This window comes from Capricornis sumatraensis, chromosome 8, assembly GCF_032405125.1.
Source record: "Capricornis sumatraensis isolate serow.1 chromosome 8, serow.2, whole genome shotgun sequence".
Classification (NCBI taxonomy): Eukaryota; Metazoa; Chordata; class Mammalia; order Artiodactyla; family Bovidae; genus Capricornis; species Capricornis sumatraensis.
This window is the reverse complement of record NC_091076.1, coordinates 90,835,976-90,858,864: the sequence shown is the minus strand read 5'-3', so window position 1 is coordinate 90,858,864 and position 22,889 is coordinate 90,835,976. Positions and strand designations below refer to the sequence as shown.

Genomic DNA, 22,889 nt, shown 5'->3' with positions numbered 1-22,889 from the left:
CCACTCATTGTTCCCTCACCTCCTTGAACATACTTTCTTCCCATTGACCCTCTCCCACAACTCACAAAGCACCCCCTTTCCTCTGCCCTTCCCTAGAACAATGCAGTATCCCAGCTACCAGGCTGCCTCTCAGCTCCATCCAACCATATCATCTTGACTTTCTCTTCCGAGGTCAGAGGTCATATTGCCATAGGGGTCTGGAATGCAGAGGGAGTTTCTCTGGCCAGGAATGTTTCAGGGTCATTTGCCACATAGCCATAACCACCCCCGCCCCGCCGCACAGGAAGGGGGGCCCCTGAGCTGGAGCCCCAAGTCCTGCATGCTTCATAACATTCCTGGAGTAACTTGAAGGTGGAATCTGGCCCAGAGGGCAAAGGAGTTGGGACAAGCAGTGTTTTCCTGGAAGGAGTTGAAGGAATGGCCATGTCTGGAACCTCAGAACCCTGATAAGAGAAGGGGCCAGGGGTCTTGGCCAGCTTTCCAGAGACTCCCCCACCTGAATCCAATACTAGAGTCAATCCACTTTTCCATTTTTTTTTTTGTTCTCTACTCCCACCTTGCCTTCCTGGCAATGGAAAACCCAGCCCCCAACCTACAGCCAGACATCGAGTCTTGATTTCCACTAAGGAGCCAGGAGTGAAGTGAAAGTCACTCAGTCATGTCTCTTAGAGACCCCATGGACTGCCGGGAGCCTGCCAGGCTCCTCGGTATGTGGAATTCTCCAGGCAAGAATACTGGAGTGGGTTGCCAGGCCCTTCTCCAGGAGATCTTCCCCACCCTGGGATCAAACCCAGGTCTCTGGCATCTTGGGTGGATTCTTTACTGTCTGAGCCACTAGGGAAGCACAAGGAGCTAGGAAATGGAAACCAAGTGCCTGATACCAATTGGCATCAATGGGCTCATGGTCCTCCACCCCTCTGCTCCAGACCACAGTGCCGGGAATGACATTTCTTAGGGAGGCAGGACAGAGAACTCAAGGACTTTGAAGTTATTCTAGGTATGGTGGCCCCACTGTGGTCCTCAGCACTCCCTCCCTTCCCACCTCTGCCAGGATGTTGATGCTCCTGTGGCAACTAGACTGAGCATTCAAGGGGATTTACAGGTCATGGTGGGAGGGCTCTCTGGAGCCTGCTTCTCCCCATTGTCACTGCCCAGGGCAGTTCACTTCCTCTGGCCTGGTAGTGGTCGAGAGTGTTCACATTGACACTCAGCTGCTTTTATTTCCTTCTTTTTTGACAACTGGCACCTGGCTCCCAGATCGTGGGGGCAGGAACCGGGGTTGGGGGTGGGGAATCTGCTGCGAGCTGTGGGATTCCTGCTCCCAAAGTACACATCCTCTGTTCTCTGGAGCTAGACGGCAGCCCCCAGCCCCAGCCCACCACCACAAGCCCTGCATTGATGACAACTAATGAGTGGGGGAGGGAAGTACACACATACACTGTGAATTTCACTCTGTCTCTTGGCATCACACACATTCATACTAAGACTCATAGAGCCTGCATAGACACACCACACAAATGTGCACCACGTCTATACACACGGTGCCTGGACACACACATCCTGTAAAAGCCTACACTCTCACTCACGCTTCGGGTATCACTTTGCCATATGCACACACACACACATTATAAATACATTTATATCACAAAGGTACATCCCAGGCCACACATGCAGCCACCTCCCAAGCAGACCCAGCACTTTCACTGGAAGCCCATGAAAGGAAAAGGACCTCTTACCTCCCACTCCAAGGACACAAGGGTAGAGCACTGGGAAGAGGGATTGCAGACAAGGGGGGATTTAAAGAGATGCCTTAGGGAAAGAGATACTCTCCCTCCATTTGGCTTAGGGACATAAAACCTCACTGTCAGCCACACTCGCCTCCTCCCCCTGTATGCCTGGGCCTCAGCCCCAGAAGCTCTATGACGGGCAGCCCCCTGGCTGAAGGAGCGTTGCTCTGTTCTTTATCTCCTGCGGCAGGCAGCAGCTTGCAGTGCCTCGGGAAAACTAGATGGCTGTGGGATGCCGCCACCAAGGCAGAGCCAGAGAGATGAGGATCGCAGCCCCAGTCACAAGACTCAGACAGCACAGGTCCCAGTGCATCAGGGCCAGTGAAACTGAGAAGCCTGGGAGCACCTCAAGAGATCAAATCCATGTACACACACACTCCACAGAAGTGAGGGGTGAGAAGCACTGGGAGATGACCAGGAATCCAGTGGTGCCACGTGGACACACGTTCTAGGGCTGGCACTGAGAGCCCACAGTCCGGTGAGCCCAGGACAGTGAGATTAAAGATAACCAGTCGCACTCCCAAACCCTCAGCAGCAAACCTCAGTGCAGCCCCCAGTCAAGAATCCAGGCAGTCGGAGCTGTGGAATGAATTGGAGAGCTTATCCCCTTTCCCCAGCTTCAGGGCAGTCCCTCCCCCAACTAAATTGATAAATCAAATCCAGACACAAACCCGATCTGCCTGATGCCCTAGAAAATGCCCCTGCTTCATTCACCAACTGATCTCAGGAATAGCTTTGGCCCAGCAAGGCTGTCCCTGCTCGCTCCCTCCCTTCCGAAGCCATTACTGACCCACCAGGAGTCTGTACACAGACAGCACAGACTTGAGGACAGAGCGGCCTCCCAGGAAGAGGATGTAGGAGGGTGAACTAGCTGACCCCTTGCAGTCCTTTTACCATCTAAGACAGCTCTCCCATCCCTAGTAATTCCCTGTCTCTTAGTTGTAAATAAATCAACCAAACACCATTGTCTAGGGTTTTTTTGGTTTTGTTCTGTTTTGTTAAAAAAAAAAAGACAAGACATCATGGCCAACTGGTAGGTTCCTAAATCTCTGTCCATCCAGTTGAGCCAGAAAATGCCCAGGGGTAGGGAAATATAGGGGAGGAAAATCCGGGGAAGGAGACATGGGGAGGAAGGCAGAGCCACAGACCGTGAGCCACTGAAGGATGGCACCATCCTGTGACTTCCTGTCTGTGACCACAAACGGAGGAGGAAGGAGCACCCCAGATAAGTCCCTCACCTCCCAGCATGCCGATCCCTTTCTCCATCAGGCACATACATTCTTTCCTCCTACCTCCCACCTCCCCAGCCCTCTGCAGGGCTTCCTCTAACCTCTTCCCTTCCCCAGAGCAGGGTCTCAGTTGCCAGGCAATCAAGCCAAGGTGGGCTTGCCCTGCAGGTCATTCCCCCTGGAAGGAGCTGGGGAGGAGTAAAGGGGAACCTGGCAGGTTTCAGTTTTGGGATTGGGTCTCAGTGGGTCTCCTGCTACCCCTCACCTTCCCTATGGTGGGGACTAGACCTTCTGTCTAGACTGAGGGGAGGGACAATGGTCAAGGTACACGTCTATTTTCCTCCCCGATTATGGAACTGGGACTCCACCTTCTGACTAGACTGAGGAGAGGGACAATGGTCAAGGTATGTGTTTACTTTCCTCCCCTGATTATGGAACTGGACTTCTCTTCTCCCACAGATTTGGGCTCACCTTACAGGAGGTGGCCTCACATATCTACATCAGAGGGAGCCAAGATGAGTCCCCAGGGCTGCAAACTAGAGCTGGCATGTAGTATGTGGTCAAGAAGTGTTTATAGATGGCTGAAGGGCTGAAGGGCTGAATGGATGAATGAATCCAGGGTCAATTTGGAAACATACCAGGGCTCTCTTGGGCTATCTAAGCCCATAGAGGACACCCCTAGGCTTCGGCTCACCCCAAGCGCACACCCAGGCTCATCAACACACACGCACACACTCATACACACAAACACACCCCAAGGGAAACTTCTGGGCCAGAGGCAAAGCCAGGTCAGACCTAGGCTCCAGGTCAGCTCTGCAGCCTCCAGGGGAAGGGGCAGCAGGGGGCACTGAGCCCCCTGCCTGCTAACAGGCTCACTCTCGGAAGCTGTCAGCCAACTGGTGGCAGTCCAGCTCCCCCTTCGGCTCCAGGCCCCCCGGAAGCTTCACTCCCGTCTTCCGGTCCACACACCAGCACTTGCCGCGCTGCCCATCCAGAGCCGGGTGGCACTGCCAAGACAAGGGTGTGAGAGGTCAGGTTCCCAGGCAGCCACCCCCGATCCCAGCCCAGCCCCCAGATCAGACAGTGGTTCCCAACTGGTCTCTGAGGGTGGAGGCTCTCTTGGGCATGAGTCCTCTGAGCTCACTGGAGTGGAGCAAAGGTGGCGAAGAAGGAAAGGCCCAAAGAGTCTGGGAAAGCAGAGCCCTGAGGAAGTTCTGTAGACAGCCTGGAGGGGAGACAGGATCCACAGAGCTGAAAGTACAGCTGGATGTGAAAGGCTAGGGCCCAGTATGAAGTTTTTAGTTTGGGTTCTGATTGTGCTTTAGCTTGGGTTCTGACTGTGTTGAGGCTTCAAGAATAGGATTATGGTTAAGACTGTGATTATCCACATTGAAGTTAGGGTAGCATTAGGATAAGAGTTGCGGTCGAATTGGGAATTCTGACTACAGTTTGAGTGGGGTGAAGCTGACAGCCCAGGTCAGAAATGGAATTGGGACAGAGATAGAGGTCAAGGTCAGAACAAATAAAGCAGCTGGGCTAAACTTTGGGTCGGGCTTAGACGGGGGAGGAGAGAGGGTAGGGGTAAAGGTGTATTTCAGAGTCAGGATTAGAGTTGAAATGAAGGTTGTCTCAAGGGTTATAACTGGCCAGATGATAAAGGATCAAGTGTCAGAATTTTTAGTGAATAAAAATGGGAAGGAAACACACAGAACTATATAACACACAGAGTGAGCCTTAATGTAAACTATGGACTCTGGTTAATAACTAATAATCAATTTTAGTTCCCTGGCGATCCAGTGGTTAGGACTCGCACGTTCACTGCCGGGGTCCAGATTCAATCCTAGGTCAGCAAACTAAGATCTCAGAAGCCATGTGGCTTGGCCAAAAAGAAAGGAAAAAGAAAAATTGAGACAAGGATAAAATTGGTATTGGGACAAAGGCTGGAGAAAGGTTTGGCACTGATTTGGGGCAGGGGACCTTTCTGGTTCTCCACCATTGCACCCCACCTCATAACCTCCTCATGCCATCCTGGGGTATGCAGACTTGGGGGCATCCTTTCCCCTCCTAGCCAGGCCTCTTCTGGCCCAGTGGTGGTCCACTTTGTGGATTCGCCTGTAGAGCATGAAGTGGGGGGACGTGTGTGCCCATGCCCACGAGGGCTGGAGGAGATCCAGGCCTCATCCAGCACAAGGCCATCCACTGTCCTGCCCAGATACGCCACCATCCCAGGTGAGCCCAACTCTGACAGGCCAGAGATGGAGCTGGAGCAGGTCCACCTCACTGACCATCCCAGCTTCCTGGGGGCTTGTCAGAGGAACCCATGTTCCAAGGGTGTGAGGAGGCCTAGAGGTTTCTACATCCCTGTCTCCTCTCCTGCCCTCTCCTTCCTCTGCTCCACCCGAAGTGCCCATTCCCAGGTCTGCCCTCCCCCCAGCTTGGCTGACCCCTAGGTCCTTTGCTGACTCAGCTCGGGGAAAGAGGCAGGTTGAGTTTTCTCCTCAACTCCTCAAGACCTAGCCCCTCCATTCCCAGATGATACCTCAGACATCCAGGGACAAAGGAAAACTACTCACAGGAATGAAGGTGGAGAGGGGGAGGGGTTGGGAGGCAGAGGCTGATGGGTGCTAGGTCTGCCTCACAGATGGTGGCCACAGAGGCCATGGAAATAGCCCCCGATGGGGAGGCAGGATGATTGGCCTGCCTTTAACTTGCCCTGTGACTCCGGGCTGCCCTCTGCCCCTCCCTGGGCCTCAGTCTACTCATCTGAGGGGGGAATAGGTAAAAAGAACTGAGATCCTGAGTCTGAGGGTGGGGGTGGTTTGGAGAGGGTCTAAGGGGTGAGCTTGGGGCTGGGGAGCTTCCCCCTTCCTGAGACTGCCATCCCAGATATCCCAGAGCTGAGGCCGGGCCGAGCCGGCAAAGATGGAGACGCACCTGCTTGGGGTGGAAGTTGCCATTGCGGTCGCAGTTGGGGATGGGAATGATGTAAAGGTCTTCGTGGGTGCGGCTCTGTGAGGCGGCCAGCCGCTCCAGCGCCCGGTGCAGCTCACTCTGGCAGGAGCCCTGGGGCTGGAGGAGGGGAAGATGAAACTGTTTAGCAGGAGCAGAAGAGGCAGGGGGACCAGGGCTGAGGGTCAGATCAGGACTGCAGACTCTGAAAGGAGGGTTCAGGCCTGGTGGCCGAGCAGGCCTCCAGTGAGATGAAAGGAGGGGCTCGGGTTCAGGGGACCCTGGTGGGCAGGACAGAGGGACATTTAGGAGAGGATCTCGAGCCAAAAAGCATCTAAAAAGGAGGGGTGTGACGTAAAGGGACCTAGTGGGGAAAGGAAATCTATGGAGAAGGACAGGAAGGGGATGATGTCTAAACAAGACGGAAGGATGAAATCATATAATTAACAACTTGTAAGACCCAGGCACGGATCCATCAGAACCACCCATCAGAAAGGACATTCGCCAGACCCTGGATCAAGGTCCCAAGGCTCCGTACTATGGCCAGCCTGAACTCTCGAGTTACTGAGACGCTCTGGGGTGAGGAACCGGGGGAAGAGCCAAGCAACATCAGGGGGCTTGGGGCAACTGCTATTCACCAACCAGTGTGGAAGTGTCTCAGTATTTAACAGTAACTTCAGCTGTCCCCAACGTCTAGGACTGCTGAGCCGGAAAGGAATTTGAACAGGAGTGAGGGCTTTTTTCCTGGGTCCTGACGATGCACGCAAGGTGCACACAGCAGACAGCCAAAAAATGCTCGCTGAGTGGACACTGTCAGGATCTGGTGGTGGCGGTGGTGGTGTGTGCCTGTACACGTGCGCATTTGATCAGCGGTCCTCACCACAGGCCGGACTTCCTCTCGGGGCGCCCCGATGACCTTCATCTTGCCCCCACTGGTGCTCCGGTCTCGAATTTTGGCCAAGTGCTTCTGCAGGCACTTGCGGTCATGGGCGCTGCAGGGGCTGAAGCTGTTGTTGGGGTGGTCACCCTCGTCCTTGTCTGCAGTCAGGCCAAGACAGGGAGAGGTCAGTGTTTATAAAGGGCAAGACAGCAGACTTCCCATCTGCATTCCCCTCCTTGGGGAGTCTCCAGCCTGGTGCTGGAAGAACCAGTGGGGGAGCAGGGGGTCTGGGGGTAGGAAGAAATGAAAGCAGCACCCCAGTTTCCTCCCTGCTCCCCTGGATCTTCTCGGGAGAATATTCCTCTTGGAGTCCTTGATTTTTCCTTCACTCCACCCAGTCCAGTCCTCAGATGAGTCACCAGCTGCAGCCGCCCAAACAGCAGGAGGGTCCCCTGGGCCTTGCAGGGAGGTCTGAGGCAGGCCAAGGGCCCCACATTCATGTCCCCTTCCATTCAGCTCTCCCTACCATCCCCCTTCTCCGTCTGCTCCTTCTTCCTGTCTCCTTTCCTGCTCCTTTCAGCGTCTGGCTGAGCCAGCCAGGGGATCCCAGGGCTGTCAGTTCTGCTGACCCTCTTCCAAATGGCCAGAATCAAAGTTTCCATGAGTGATGAGAAACATGGCCCCAAAGCTCTCTCCATTGGCTGGAGAGGAGAAGTGGGAGTGGGTGTGTGTGCTTGCATGTGAAAAGTGTGTGCGTGTGTGTGTGGAAGAGACACTGTGTGGCCCCCAGGACCAAAAGAACACCCTTGCACATTCCTACAGCTCCCCATCCCACCACTCCAAAGTCTCCCATCCTTAGATTTCAGCCCTCATCCAAAGTGCATATCTGCTGCCCAGAGCCAGGGCACTGGGGATCTGGAGATGGAGGTGGGCTGGACCACCACCGTCTCCTTGGGATCTCTTAAAGGCTCTATCTGAACTCAAGAAAAAAACCCATCCAGAAGTCCCAGAACTGTAACCAACCTCTGCTACTCCATCCTGGCAGCCAAAACCAGAACACAGAGCTGAGCTGGAGGAAGAGGTCTCAAGATCTCTCTGCACATCACAGCCACCTCTGAAACGCTCAGGCTTGGCAGCTTGCTGCCGGCCCGAATGCAAAGCCCCCGCCAGCATTCCAGATGTTGGCAGCCGGACAGAAGGTTACATCTGGTTTGCGTCAGGATTTTTTTTTTTCCTGAGGAGTTAGCAGGTTCCTCCATGCATGGCAGCAGTCCCAGAGCTGCCTTGGGGTCAAATTGTATTTTTCTGCTGAGCCAAAGTTAGTTTGGGGGGGGGGGGTGGTTAGTTCTCTTCTTATTCTCCTAGTTCTGGGGGTGTGGGGGTGAAGCACATAGATAAAGAGAAGCCAGACAAGGAGGAATCTAGACCCCCCAAAAGTCTGTGTCAAGATTCCACACCAAAGGTTATTTATAAAGTTGAGTCACCAAGGATGGGAAAAGGTTTTGTCACGGGTGCAGGGCTGGCTTAGAGAAAAGAACCAGAGGGAAGGAATAAATGGAGCAGAGAGAGATATCCTTCCTTCTACGTATTTAACATCTCCAGAAGGACAGTCTGTTGGGGACTTCTGTCCCAAAAGATGACAACAGGTTTCCAAAGGTCAACCAAGGAGAAACCTTGAAGACAAGACCAACACAGACTTCCCAGCCGGTGTGGGCAGCGGAAGAAGGGGCTGGTCAATTTCAGAAGACCAGGATTGTGCAAAGGGGCCCATAAGAAGTCAGACTCCAAGCCCTCAGCCAGGAGCCAGAGAGAAGGTCTGAGGTCCAGGCTCCTCCCTGAAGACCCTCCCAAGGAACTTTCTGGCCAAGAAGGCCCAGGCTGGCCAGTGACCCCCCACACACACACACCACTCTCATCTTGCACAAAGCCACAAGACTTGTGGGTGGACTCAGCTTTGCGGGGGTTTAGGCTGGAGCTGACGATTAGAAAGTAAGGAAATAGAAGACTGGAAAAAATTGAAGCCAAATCTTGGAACCACAGGGGCTAAGCTGAGCTGGGAACAAAGGGGCCACCGTCCTACCTAGAAAGGCTGGAAGAATCCCAGGGGTCATTTGCCACAACCCACAAGTACCTCGATGGCCCCCTTTGACCTAGAGATGTTTTGCTGTCTTTCCTTTAAGTTTGCTTTCTTTTCATGACCATAAAAGAAAGCACAGTTGTGCACAGTGACACTTGTGCCTCTTGATAAGTGGCCAGATGTTCTTTAGGTTCCCTAGGAAGAGTTTTTCTAATGCAGGGGGCTGCCTCAGGAGGTAGAGAGCTCCCTGACCTGGAGGTGGGGCGAGTCAGGGTGGCAGTGGCCTCAAGGACACAAAAAGATCTGCAGTAGAAGTCTGACTGCTTTCCAACATTGTGTTCCCATGAGTCGAAGTTCACAGACACTCAGGGGATTATTAAAGGATATTTGGAATGTTTATCCCCTAACTTAAGAAGCACCATTAAGGAGGACAACTGGGTCTGCTCACTGAACCCTGGGGCTGCGTGGGGCATAGGGTGAGCCTGGAACATAGCTCTTGTTTTGTGTTGGCAGGCCCCCATCACATGGCAGGGAGGGGGATGTTATCTGGGGAAAGCTGAGCAGGCTGCCTGCCTGGCCTCGCCCTCCTTGGTTCCCCACTGCCCAGCACACTTAGCCGTTTAGAGTAGAACCCAGCAGATGGGGAGAGTGGCTCCACAGGGACATGGGTACACAGTATGTCCCTATCTGCCAGCACAGACAGAGGCCGGGATTCAAGGATCACAAACATACACAAACAGTCACGTGTCCAGACGCACACTGGTCCACACGTGCACACCCACATGCACCCTGGCGCCCTGACCCTGCCCTGGGCAGAGCACACTGACTATCCTGGCAGTTGACTTTCCACTTAATCTGTAACTTTTCATTGTCCAGCCTTGTTTCACTGGCAGACTGAGTCCCCACCCCAGGATCCACCCCAGGCACTAGGTTTGGGAGGGCAAAGTTCGTAGCCTTGAGTCTCTAAAAAAAAAAAGTTCATCTTCCCATCTCTACAACCTGCTAAATGCTTGCTACTTACTTCCCTGCTCACCCAGAAGGTCAGCCACATCGTGCTGCTCACCTAGGTGGTGCTTCTGGAAAAACCAGGATCCTGGTGGGTTTCCCTCTGAGCAGGAGCCAGAGTCAGACCTTCCCCCTCACTTCCCCAGCAAAGGTCAGACTCCCTACATCTGAAAGGTCTGTTTGGGAGGTGGGGCTTCCCAGGTAGGCCGGGTCACCTCATCCGGCCAATGATGAGGCCATCACAGGGTAAACGTGGTCTCTGCTCCAGCCACAGAGGAAGGGCAGGCACCCAGAGAAAGAAGAGGCTCCACAGCTTTGGCACCAGTGGCTACAAAGTTCATGGTCAAAGCTAGAGGATTTCCTCTTTCTTGCTGCCCAATTTCATCCCCATGATTTCTCCTCCACTCCGGCCCACACCCAGCTCAAAATGCCTAGGGTGAGGCTCTGAGGTAGGTGGGCCCAGCCACCTAGACATGAGCTGGAGGGTCACCCACCTGCCCTGCAAGAAAGGCCTGGACTCTCACTGGAGAAGCCAAGATCCCCCTGCCAGGTACCAGGCCTTTCTCTGAGCTCTGGTTCAAGCGGGGGACCCCCTCACCCTTGTGCCATGGCTGCTGGCCTCAAAGTGTCAGAGAAGGACAGCTAGCCCCTCCACCCTACCCCCTCCACTCCTCTGCATGTCCCTCAGCTTTGCTCACTTGCCCCTTTGTCCCTTAAACCCCTAGCATCATGGGAGAAGCTAAGCTTCAACTTAAATCCATTTGGTTTCCTGTTCATCACCAAGCTCTCATTGCTCCAACATTGAGCTCTTACTCCATGCCAGAACCCCCCGGCCTACAAGGTGGGTCCTGTTGTCCCCCCTTTTTACACATGAGGAAATGAAGCAGAATGGCTGGAGGAAGGAGAAGAACATATCTCTGCAGCTCCTATGTCTTTAAATGGAAAGGCTCCTGATACCCAAAGCACCAATAATTCTGACTTTGCCAAAACTGAAGAAAATATGTTAAGCAGCCATGCTCCTCCTTCCCCCCTCCCCCAAGGCACAGAATTTCTGGGAAGGCCCTGTTCCCATGACGTGACTGGATTCCCAGTATTGAAGTAGGGGGGACAATATTTGCTGTGTCGACTAAAAATTAACCTAGCCTGCATGTTCCCTAACGCTGTCCCAGAGAGACCCGGGGCATAGCTTCGGATCACCCCAGTCCAAACGCTGATCTTCCCACCATCCCCTCCCCTAGACTCCACAAGTCAAGGGTCAGTACTCTGAATCAGGATCGTGAATTTCTGAGGCAGGTGTCCCCACTCCGCCCTCACCTCTAGTGGCCTGGCTCAAAAAGCTGGGACAGGGCATCATGGCGCAGGATGGAGGCAGCGGAGCATGGAGAGGAGTGTGGGGAGACCTGCCCCCCTGACAAAGAGTCAGCCTCCGGACCACAGCACCCCAAGGGAGCAGGCTGCCCTCCCCCAGTCACCTGCTGAAGCTCAGCCCCAAGAGGAGCAGGCAGGAAGAAAGGTTCAACTGATACCTCTGCCAAAACCCAGGCAAGAAAGTCAAAGCCTTGGGACATAACAGGAACAGTGGCCTATTGACTGTGGAAGGCTCAGGAGGATAGCAGGGAGAGAGACCAAGCTCTGGCCTCCAGATCTCACCAGACACCCTGCAGGGCTGCCACACAACCCTAGGGGGCGCCTTTCACATGGTGTGGTATGGCCTGGGCTGGGGCAGGGGTACTTCTGGGATGACTGGGAGGTAAGAGGTCAAGGACACAGCTTACTGAGTCCTTACCTAATGTCCCCAGGGTCCCCTCAATTCCCCTTTCCCTCTCCTGATTTCTGCCTGCCTGCCCTGCAAGGATGGAGACCAAGGCTAGGAGGGAAGGAGTAGAGGAGTTGAGAGACCCTGGCCCTATAATCTAAAGAGGACCTAAAGCTGCCTCTCAAGGCTGGTGGACATGATGTCCACAGGGCACTCACAAACTGTTCACGCCCTGTCTCCCCAGATCTCCTAGGGGAACAGTTTTCTGCACTACGGGATGGGCTGTTCCTGCCTAGCCAGGAAAGAAGGGGCTGAGGGCTCTTCTATTCTGCCTCAGGTTCAAGTTGGTGAGAGAGGAGGAGCTCACCAGCCACCCTAATCTGCAGCCAGACACCCGCTGGCGGGTGGAGGATGAAGATGCAAAGGGAAAGTGGACCTGTTGTACCCAGGGAGCCCAAGAGCTCAGCACTCACTCCCAGTCTGGTCTGACACCAGAACCCCTCCTCCCCACTGGCACTGGCATCTGTACCCCAGGATCAGCGACTTACACCCCAAGACTCCCCCTCACGGCTTCCCAGATGTGCTGGGTGCCAGGCTGGCATTTCTCCGAGAATGTTTTCTGCTGACCTATCTCTAGCTGCCCAGGAGCAGGAAGGGCAGAGAGGCCCGAGGCCCAGACCCCTGGGGTCCACCTCCTTCCTGTTTTCCCTGCATCCTGCTCTCCTCTGGCTAACAAGCTGCAGAGGATTGAGGAAGTGGAGCGGCCTGGGACCCAGGCAGGAAGCTTGGGGCCGCAGTCCCAGCATCCGGACTGCAACAATGGAAGCTTCAAGCACCAGGAAAAGAGACAGACACTGACAGAGGCACCGGGAGAGCAAAACAGAGTCAGAGAGGGAACAAGAAACAGAGGCGGAGGGAGAGAAAGGCAGACAGAGGTTCCAAAAGGAACAGAGAAAGAGAGAGAAACGGTGACAGAGACAAGGGGAAGGGCAACAGAAAGAGACTGAGATGAAAGTGAGCAAAGCAGAGCAACAAAAACAGGAAAAGGAATACGATAAGGAGAAAGAAGCTGATAACGGACAGGAGATAGCGATGAAAGGAGAATTTGAGAATGTTGTTAGTGAAACTAGAGGTTGAGAGACGCAGCAGGAAAGAACAAAAGAATAAGAGGAAGAAGGAAAGAGACTGAGAAAGGTTATTAGGAGAAACTGAAAGCCTCGCTGAGATACAGAAAAAGAGAAAGTGTAAGAATGAGGGCCTTCTAAACCTCTCTGGAGAGGGCCTTCTAAACCTCTCTCTCTATCTCTCTCTCCCCAACCCCCACCCCGACCTTCCATCCCTGCTCTCTATCCCGTTAGGTTTCTGCAGCTCTGGGCTGGGAACCAAGACTTGCTTCTCTTCTGCCACCTCAGATGGCACCTGCCAGGAGCAAGGAGCAGGGTGCCTGTGTACCAGGGCAGGATGAGACCCCTATCTTCCCAATACCTCTCAAAAAGCAAGGTGAGCTGGCCTGGGACTTTGGGGAAGGGCCACTCTGATGCCCCCTCACCACCAAAACCTCTCTAATCTGCGTGTCCCGCTCCATCCCATGTCAATGTCAAAAGTCCAAGCCCTGGGTTCTCAGACTCCTGGAGCTTCAGCTGAGTCCAGAGTGAGGGAAGGTCACTGGATCAGGAACAGGAAGTCTCCAGGCCACCGTCCCCATCCCCCAGGTATCTGGCCCCTCACTTGCAGGCTGAGGCTGCTGGCTGGACCAGGTCACTTAACTTTCCACCCTTACAGTAGCAGCCAGGACTACCATCGAGACTCTCTTCCCAAATAGGTACCCTTCAAATGGAGGAATGGGACAGAATCCTCCGTGATGGTGGCAACAGGCTGCCAGGGACTTGATAGCAGTTTCCTTGGCTGACCCTGTCCCATGCCAGTCGGGCCCTGCCACGTACCTGTCTTCTGCTCAACTCACAGAGGATTTTCAAGAGCCTTCCGGGCCAACCCGAATGGGAAAGGGGGCCTCTGGGAGGGCAGGACACCAGGAAGGGCATGCAAGGGCAGGGGCACCTTACCAGAGGGCTGCAGGCTTTCCTGGATGGCCTCGATCTCTGCCAGCTCCATGCACACGCCTTGTCCGTGCACCAGCGTGTGCAGGGGCTTCTCCACGCCTCGGGGCGGGTAGCAGCGCAGGCCGGAGCCGCAGCGGGGGGTGTACACCCCACAGGGCATCCCCTTGCCCAGGGCGCAAGTGGCGCAACAGCCGCAGCCCGGCTCTCGCACCAGCTCCTCGCAGCCCACGGGGGGGCGGCAGCGCGCCAGCTTCTCCTCGGAGCAGGGCGGGCAGTGGATGGCTTCGTCGCCCAGGCTCGGCCCGGGCCCGGCGGCCAGCAGCAGCGCGGCCACGAGGCAGAGGGACAGCATGACCGGACGGGGACGGGGCGCGGGCTGGCAGCGGGGGACACACAGGGGCAGCGCCCGGCGCGCCTGGAGGACCCGACCCGGAGGACGCGGGGACACGCGGTGGCCCCCGCTGGCGGACAAGGACGGAGCCGAGGAAGTTAGCAAGCTGGCCGGAGGGGAGAGAGCCTGGCCGCCGAGGCGCTGCGCCGCATCCTCGGCCCGGCCCAGGCGGCGGGCGGTGGGGGGGCAGGGGGCTGAGCGGCTGCCCGGGACCGGCTCCCCCGGACTTTATACGGGCCCCTGGCCACACCCCCAGCGCCGTCCCAGTGGTGGGGGAGGGGCAGGGGAGAGGGAGACGGAGAGGCGGCTGTTAGGGGGAGGGGGCGCTGTCCTAAGTCGCCGCCGCAGCTACAACATCTGAAAGTCCTTTTCTGCCGCAGGAGGAAGCGGCGCAGTTTGGAAGCCACGGCAGGGGCCGAGAGCGCTTCCGAACTGGGGCCCCGGGGGGCAGCGAAGGAGCTGCTCCTCGGTTCCCCCACCCCCGATCTTGGAGGATTCTCCCCCGGACCCCTGAGATGGCCCGCGGTCTCCCATGCTGAGAGCGCGGCGACCTCCTGGCCCCAGCTCCCGAGTCCGAGATTCAGTCTCCCTGACCGGAGAGAGTCCTTTCCACCCCACTCCAGGGCTTCGAGTCTCAGCCGCTGGAGAACTGGTCTGGGGAGGAGGGGAAAGGGGGCCCAGAAGGGTCTGATGGCCCTAAGAAGTTAATAGGCTGTCTCTTCCTCACTTGCCTCTTCCAACCTTCTCCCGCACCCAGCCTCCCCGGGGGCTCATTGGAGACCCTGTCCCCTCTGGCTTACCCAGGATGAAATCAACAGAACTCCCACCCGGAGAGGGAGGTTCCAGACACTTGCTCCTTCCTGGATGTTTGCTTCTACTGCCTAGACCCATCCCCAGAGGGAAGTTGGCTGAGGAAACTGCCACTCTCAAAGGCAAATTGTGCATTGCACAACTCCAGGGGGCACCATTTCTCTTGTAATCATTGTAGACTTGTATAGCTGTTGTGACTGTCTTCCAGCAGATGGCACTCAATGGTTTTGAGAACAGGGGTGCCTTTTCTAATTCACCCAACGGTGCTATCTGGGCTAGTGTCAGGGTTGGCTAGGGCCTCTGTGAGATCCTGTTGGTGCCTGTACGCTCCTTGCCTCAATCCTGCAGGGGTTAGGAGGGGTTCTAGAGTAGCATTTGGAGCAGGGACTCCTCTCCTAGATGGTCTCTCAGGTCCTCCTTCCCCACCCTCCCCCAAAGTTTCTGCTATCCTGGACCTGATTTCAGGGTAAGGGCTCCTGTCCAGACATAATTGGTGACCCGCTGTGGATTTTTCTGGTGTGGCCTAGAAAGCCTGAGGGAGGCCAAGCTGAAGTACAGATCAGAGACCCTCTTCCTGCTTCCTCCCCCAGGACAGAGGTCCTTCAGTCTCACAGGGATTGGGCCATCTTCTACCTTCTCCAAGTGCAGACTGTCCAGGTGAGAGAGGGAGGCAGAGGGGCTAGAAGCTGGCCCCCCGCAGGGACAGAACCAAAAGTTGCAAACTGACGGCACCTACTGGCAGGACTGCAGAAGGACTGGAGAGTCACAGCTGGGAACACGATTTCGGGATGCTCCACGGACATCTCACAGATGACTGGGGTCTCTTCTGCCCCATCTGTCTTGGCCCAAAGAGGGCCAGGCTCCTCCAGTCCCTGGGGGAAGCCCAGCCTATCCCCGATTCCCCCCCCCAGCTCTCCCAACTCCTTCATCATCATGGGACCCAGTTCTGCCACCAACTCACTGTATGAACTTGGACACCACCCCTTAGAGCTCAAACGTTCCTAACTAGAGTGGAGGTAGGTCATCTCCACCTAGCCTACCTCTTAAAGCTCTTGTGAGAATAAACTGGGACCAGGAAGAATAGTTCTGATTGCAACACTGGACTTGTCTCCTGGATAGCAAACCTGGGAGGGATAAAGGTGCTAGGACAGAAGGAAGGAGGGCAGAAGAGGCTGAACTGAAGCTAAGAGAAGTGCCAGGGGATGAAGCATGAGTGCAGGTGAGTGTCAGAAATCTGGACAGTTTTCCAGGTGAGACATGTCCACACCTCTACCCCAGCAGCTCCCCCCGCCCCAAGTCCATCCTCAGCCTTACCCCGATCGCCATCTGGGATAATTCCTAGGAGGCAGGAAAACAGATATGAGAGCTCTTCCAAGCACCTCCCCATCATGCATGCAACCCACCTTTACTGAACACCTACTGTGTGCAGGCTTTGTGCTAATACAGGGTATCCAGACACAGCTGAGACCACTGTCCACCCTCAGGGAACTCACTGCCTAATGAGGGGAGACAGCCATATGAATAAAATAAGGGCAAGTGCCCTGGGAGTGTCTATATGGGGCATGGTGGGGACCCAGATGCACAAATGGTCAGTTCTACATCCAGGGCAAGGAAAGACTTTATGGAGGAAGTGACTCTTGAACCAATGGTCTTCCATCCATGCTAGAGGGATAAGCACAGGTATTAGCATCAGGGGGACTTTCCAGGTGACGCTAGTGGTAAAGAATCCACCTACCAATGCAGGAGACACAGATTTGATCCTTGGGTCGGTAAGATCCCAAGGAGAAGAAAATGGCAACCTACGCCATTATTCTTGCCTGGAAAAATCCCATAGATAGAGGAGCCTGGTGGGCTACAGCCCACGGGGTCTCAGAGTCAGACACAACTGAGCACACACACATTAGCATCAGGCTGACCTGGATTCTATCCCAGTTTTGTCACCAGTAACTGAAACAAGATACTCTCTGAGTTTCACAGTCCTTACCCAGAAAGAAGGGTAGGGAGGGAAGAGATTGAAAGAGTGGCCTTTGCAGTGCCCAACACACATATGCTCCTAACTTCCCCTGCTAGAAACTAACTTCTCCACCTGGCTGGACATGCCCGGGTGGCAGGAACTGGGTCTCCTCCCCCAGATTAGAAGTTCCCAGAGGACTGGCTTGGGTGTCCCCTTCCCCTGTAGCCTGCTGGTATCTGGGAGAGGCTGTATGTAAAAGGCATGGGATTTGGAGTTACCAGACCTGGGTTTGAGTTGCAGCACAGCCAGCAAAGAGCTTTGTTATACTTGAAACTAACATAACATTGTAAATTAACTATACTTCAATTTAAAAAAAAATAGTTTTGTGACCTTGGATATACACTTAATGTCTTGAAGGGTTATTTTCATCCTCTGTTAAAAAAAAAAAAAGGAGAGAGATAATAGTTGGGCTTCCCCACAGTATTGTTGTTGTTGTTTAATCACTAAGTCATGTCTGACTCTTTGCAATCCCATGGACTGTAGCCTGCCAGGCTCTTCTGTCCATGGGATTTCTCAGGCAAAAATCCTGGAACAGGTTACCATTTCCTTCTCTAGGAAATCTTACTGACCCAGGGATGGAAACTGCATCTCCTGAATGGGCAGGAGGAGTCTTTATCGCTGAGCCACCCCAAAGCAAGGTTGCAAGAAAAAGTGAGATCATGGACAAGAAAGGGCTTTGAGGAATGGAAAGCAGATGCTGTGTGTGGGTTTCCTCCACCTCACTGCTGCCTCTGAGGACTGGGAGCCCCCCAGAGACAGAAACCCGGTTCTCCTTCCCTGCAGTCTTTCCCAGCCCAGAGCTCTACCAGAAAAAAGAAAACTCCTCTTCCCTCAGCATCCCTGTCCGTCCCTCACCTCCTGGGAGCTGGGGGTTGGGGGCCAGGAAGAGACTCCTAATGGACAGATGGAAAGCCTCAGTCTCTTCAGCCTCTTCCATCCCACCCCTTCACCAGCTTGTTGCTTAGAAAGAATCTCACTGTATAGCTCATTGGTCTAGGGGTGTGATTCTCACTTAGGGTACAAGAGGTCCCAGGGTCAAATCCAGGATGAGTCCCCCCTTCTTGCACTTCCCTGGTGGCTCAGATGGTAAAGAATCTGCCTGCAATACGGGAGACCCAAGTTCTATCCCTGGGTCAGGAAGATCCCCTGGAGAAGGGAATAGCAATCCACTCCAGTATTCTTGCCTGAAGAATTCCATGGACGGAGGAGCCTGGTGGGCTACAGTCTATGGGGTCAAAAAGAGTCGGACATGGTTGAACAACTAACACTTTCACAACTCCCTTGTTAGCTCAGTTTTAAATTTCTATTGTATGGCTCCAGCTAGGCTTCTTAGAGAATCAGTAAGAAAGAGAGCTCTGTTCCCAGGGGAAAGAAACAGTCCTGCCCTCAGGGAACACCCACTCTGATGGCTTACCCTTGGGAGCAGCTCATAGGAGTAGGGTAGAATATACATCCATATATATATATACACATACACATCCTATATATATATATATATACATACACATACACATCCTATATATATATATATATACACACACACACATACACACATCCTATATATAGGATGGAATATACATAAAAATGGAAGTTAACATTTAATGAGCATAGACCACATGCTGGACATGTTCTAAGTGCTTTACTATGTCCCTTTCACAACAACCTCATGAAGTAGTCCCTTTCATTATTCCTTTTTAAAATGGGGAAAGTGAAGTACAGAGAGGCGTGTGACTTACTCAAGGTCACACAGCAAGTAAGTGGAAGATCAGAGTCGTGAACCCAAGCAGTCTGGCTCCAGAGTCTGTATGATTAACCCCTATGTTTTACAGCCTTCCAAAACAGCTGTCAGAAGCATTCTAAGCAAATTCCAAGGGCAAAAGGCTATGGTACGGAGTGCAAGCTAGGTGCACGGGATCAGAGCAGAAGTGGCATTGCCATGGGAAGGAGACTGACCCATAACTTTGGCTTCCTAGCCCCTCCCTGGCTGCCCCAGACTGTCCACTGTGCACACACCGAATAGGGAGCTCAGTTTCCCTCCATATTGGCTGATGTCCAGGTCCCAGATGCAACATCCTCTGTGGTCACCCTAGGTGTGGGCGGAGCAATGGCACCCAAGTACAGCTGCCTCCTTGACTACCAGGGCCCCACACTTGGACAGACCAGATCAGGAGAGAAGGATCTCCAAAAAGACATTACAGTGAAGAGGGAGGTCTGGTCCAGAGGACAGAGCCTGGGTTCTTCCCACAGGATGCGTGGCTACAGAAAGTGAGCACCCAGGCAGGGAGCAGGAGGGGAAAGGAGAAACCATGTGGCCCTGGGCTGCCCAGGATCTGGTTTCATGTCTCCAGTTCATCCAGCTCTAGCACCTGCCAGCTCTGTGGCGCTTCCCCTTCCTCAGCTTCAGTTTTACCATCTGTAAAATAGGGGAGGGAAACTCATGGAATTGTGAAGCCCTTTCCAAACTGGAGCCATCTAGGAATCTAGAACCTCTGGAGTGCTTTTATGTGGTCCTAGGCCCAAAGCTGGAATGGCTTCCAACCCTCCAAACAGAGTACACACTGTTTCCAGGCCAATTGGCACCAGCAGAGTCTCTTTCTCATGGCTCAAAGAAGCCTGTCCAGCAGAGGAGCCAAGTGAATGATGTTGGGCTTTAAGAGAGCTCTGTCACCCACCCTGAAAGGTGAGGAGGCTCACCCAAGGGCACAGAGCTAGGAAGTAATCCAGCCAAGACTTAACCCAGATATCATGACTGCCTGCTGCAGACTTACCCCCCTGCGCCATGTTGCTTCTGCTGCCAGAGGATCTCTGGTAAGCCATGGGCTCAGGACTCAAGGGAGGCAGAGATGGGGGGAGCAAAAGCAGGTGCTACCCAGGAGAATCTAGCAAAGGACACTTGCAGAAGTAGAGACACAGAAGAGACTCTGGGCAGAGAGAGACAGCTGCTAGGTGGGGAAATCATTTCTCCCTGCCTGTCCTGACACCTACTAAGTCAAAGAGCAAGGTGTCTGCTTGCCAGGTGCCTCTTGTCCTGATGGCTTAGAGGCCCAGAATTGGAGCAGACCCCAAGTCCTTCTCCCACACTCCCTGGAAGACCTCCAAGCCCTGCTTCCTACCCCCCTGGCCTCAGAGAACAGAGTGCTACCTACCCCTTCAGTTCAGTTCAGTTCAGTTCAGTTCAGTTCAGTTCAGTTCAATTCAGTCGCTCAGTCGTGTCCGACTCTTTGCGACCCCATGAACTGCAGCACACCAGGTCTCCCTATCCATCACCAACTCCCGGAGTTCACTCAGACTCACGTCCATCGAGTCAGTGATGCCATCCAGCCATCTCATCCTCTGTCGTCCCCTTCTCCTCCTGCCCCAAATCCCTCCCAGCATCAGAGTCTTTTCCAATGAGTCAACCCTTCGCATGAGGTGGCCAAAGTACTGGAGTTTCAGCTTTAGCATCATTCCTTCCAAAGAAATCCCAGGGCTGATCTCCTTCAGAATGGAATGGTTGGATCTCCTTGCAGTCCAAGGGACTCTCAAGAGTCTTCTCCAACACGTACCCCTTAGAAAATCCCAAAGAGATATACCAAAGCACCAAGGAACCCAGAGAGATGACCCCAAAAGGGCTCTAGTATTAGAGACCTCAGGTAACAGTCCTCAGATTCAGTAAATTTCCTGGAGAGAGGGTTCCAGAGAGACTCCCCAGCACGCCCATTCCTGCCAGCACCGAGAATTCACAAATACCCGAGTCGTGCCTTCTGCTGAGTCTCCTGCCTCTCCGCTGGGCCCATCGCCTCACGCCCTGAGCCAGGATCTGTGGCCCCTCACATCAGGCTTGATGTGTCATTCTTTCTCTCCTCCCCACCACTGCCCTCTTCATCCCAGCCTTCTTCTTCTCCCCACCCAGTAGAGAATCCTGGCCCAAGGAGCCTCCCAAGCTAACATCCCAACACCACTAGGGAACAGTGGGGAAGACCCGCCCCTCCGAAGAAAAATGAGTGGATTGCAAGAGAGGAAAGAGAGTAACTATGGCCTCCACTTCTTTATCTGCAAAATAGGGATGATAACCACCAGCCTCATAGGATTGCTATGAGAAGCTGTGCAGAGTGTTGCTTCTGATTATACCTCATTTAATAAATACGTATGGAAAACATAATGGGATGCTACACATCCACCAGATTTGGTAACAATTTTAAATACAATACCTGAATGTGGAGTAAGGGGACTCTTAAAGTTGGCAAGAAAACAAATTTGTACAACCATATGGAAGCAGCCAATAGTCTCACCCCAAGAATATACCCAATAGAAATGTCTGGGGACTTCCCTCATGGTACAGTAGATAAGAATCCACCTGCCAGTGCAGGAGACACGGGTTCGATCCCTGGTCCAGAGAGACCCCACATGCTGTGCAGCAACTAAGCCCAGACGCTGCAACTACGAAGCCTGTGCTCTAGAGCCTGGGAGTCACAACTGCTGACCCTGCACACTGCAACTTCTGAAGCCCACGTGCCTAGAGCCCGTGCTCTGCAACAACAGAAGCCACCACACTGGGAAGCCCACACATGGCAATTAGGGGACAGACCCCACTCACTGCAACTAGAGAAAGCCTGTGCATGTCAGTGAAGATCCAGCACAGCCAAAAGTAAGTAAATAATGAAAATTTAAAAAGAAATGTCAATGTGTGTGTTTTTGTGTGTTCCAAAACACATGTGTAAGAGTATTCACAGTGGTATTATTCAGCCAAACATTGGAATCAATAGTAAAATAGGTAAGCCTACAGTTGAATCGGAGAAGGCAATGGCACCCCACTCCAGTACTCTTGCCTGGAAAATCCCATGGACAGAGGAGCCTGGTAGGCTGCACTCCATGGGGGCGCTAGGAGTCGGACACGACTGAGACTTCACTTTCACTTTTCACTTTCATGCGTTGGAGAAGGAAATGGCAACCCACTCCAGTGTTCTTGCCTGGAGAATCCCAGGGACGGGGGAGCCTGGTAGGCTGCCGTCTCTGGGGTCGCACAGAGTCAGACACGACTGAAGCGCCTTAGCAGCAGCAACAGTTGAATAAACTATCACTACACCCATCAACAGACATAGATCAACATAGAATCGCATATTGAACAGATTACTACAGTATGATTCTATTATTCAAAAGCAGGCAAAACGAATCTATGGTTTTAGAAATCAGGATAGAGGTTACTTTTGGGGAGAAGGGTGGGAATAATCATTGGAAAGGGTCTTATGGGGTACAGGTAATGTTTACTATTTAGCCACATAGTATATTAACTAGGTGAATTCATTAAACTAAACATTTCTTATTTCTGCACTTTTCTGTATGTATGTTGCACTTTAATTTTTTTAAGAAAAAAATTTTTTGTTTATTTTTTTAAAGAGCAACAGGCTTGCAAGTCAGCCTGCCTGAACTCAATTCCTGGCAGTAGATTTAGGATAAGTTAGCTCACCTCTCTGTGCCTAAGTGTCCTCGTCTTTCATCATGAGTGACTATTAGAGAGGGTGGCTATAGTGATTAAATGAATAAATCTGTGTAACATGCTCACAGTGATGTCTGCTCCTTGTTACGCACCCCTTGAGTATTAGTTATTAGCCATAATCAGCCCAGTGCGTGAGATGAAGAGTCTGAAGCCAAAAATGCCTACGCTGAATTCTGGATTTGCCATTTACTAGCCCTGTGACTTTAGCCAAATGACATCCTCCTTCTTATCCTTACATGCCCTCTGTTGTAAAAGAGGAACAATGCCAGCCCAGCTTGACAGAGCTGTGCGAGAACCTACAGAAACTACCCATGTAAAGCGCTCAGCACAGTGCCCTGCATATTCACATCAGCCATGATGATTGTTGAGCACCATGGTAATCCTATAAACCCATTTTATAGATGGGGCCCCAGGTAGTCAAAAGGTTGGCTTAAGGTCACACGCAATTAAATGTG

The 22,889-nt window shown here is 53.3% G+C and overlaps 1 protein-coding gene and 1 long non-coding RNA gene across 2 annotated transcripts; one reads left to right on the top strand and one right to left on the bottom strand.

Annotated features, from left to right (window-relative positions):
• Nucleotides 1-1,058: 1,058 nt before the first annotated feature.
• On the bottom strand, nucleotides 1,059-14,311 carry IGFBP4 (insulin like growth factor binding protein 4). Its single transcript, XM_068976714.1, has 4 exons — nucleotides 13,747-14,311; nucleotides 6,846-7,003; nucleotides 5,951-6,085; nucleotides 1,059-4,023 (listed from the first exon to the last, which is right to left on the bottom strand). The coding sequence occupies exons 1-4, from the start codon at nucleotides 14,093-14,095 to the stop codon at nucleotides 3,889-3,891; spliced, it is 777 nt and encodes a 258-aa protein (XP_068832815.1). The 5' UTR covers nucleotides 14,096-14,311; the 3' UTR covers nucleotides 1,059-3,888.
• A 204-nt stretch (nucleotides 14,312-14,515) lies between these two features.
• On the top strand, nucleotides 14,516-15,926 carry LOC138084636 (uncharacterized). Its single transcript, XR_011145215.1, has 3 exons — nucleotides 14,516-15,066; nucleotides 15,535-15,601; nucleotides 15,687-15,926. It is a non-coding gene; the product is annotated as an uncharacterized lncRNA (long non-coding RNA).
• Nucleotides 15,927-22,889: the final 6,963 nt, after the last annotated feature.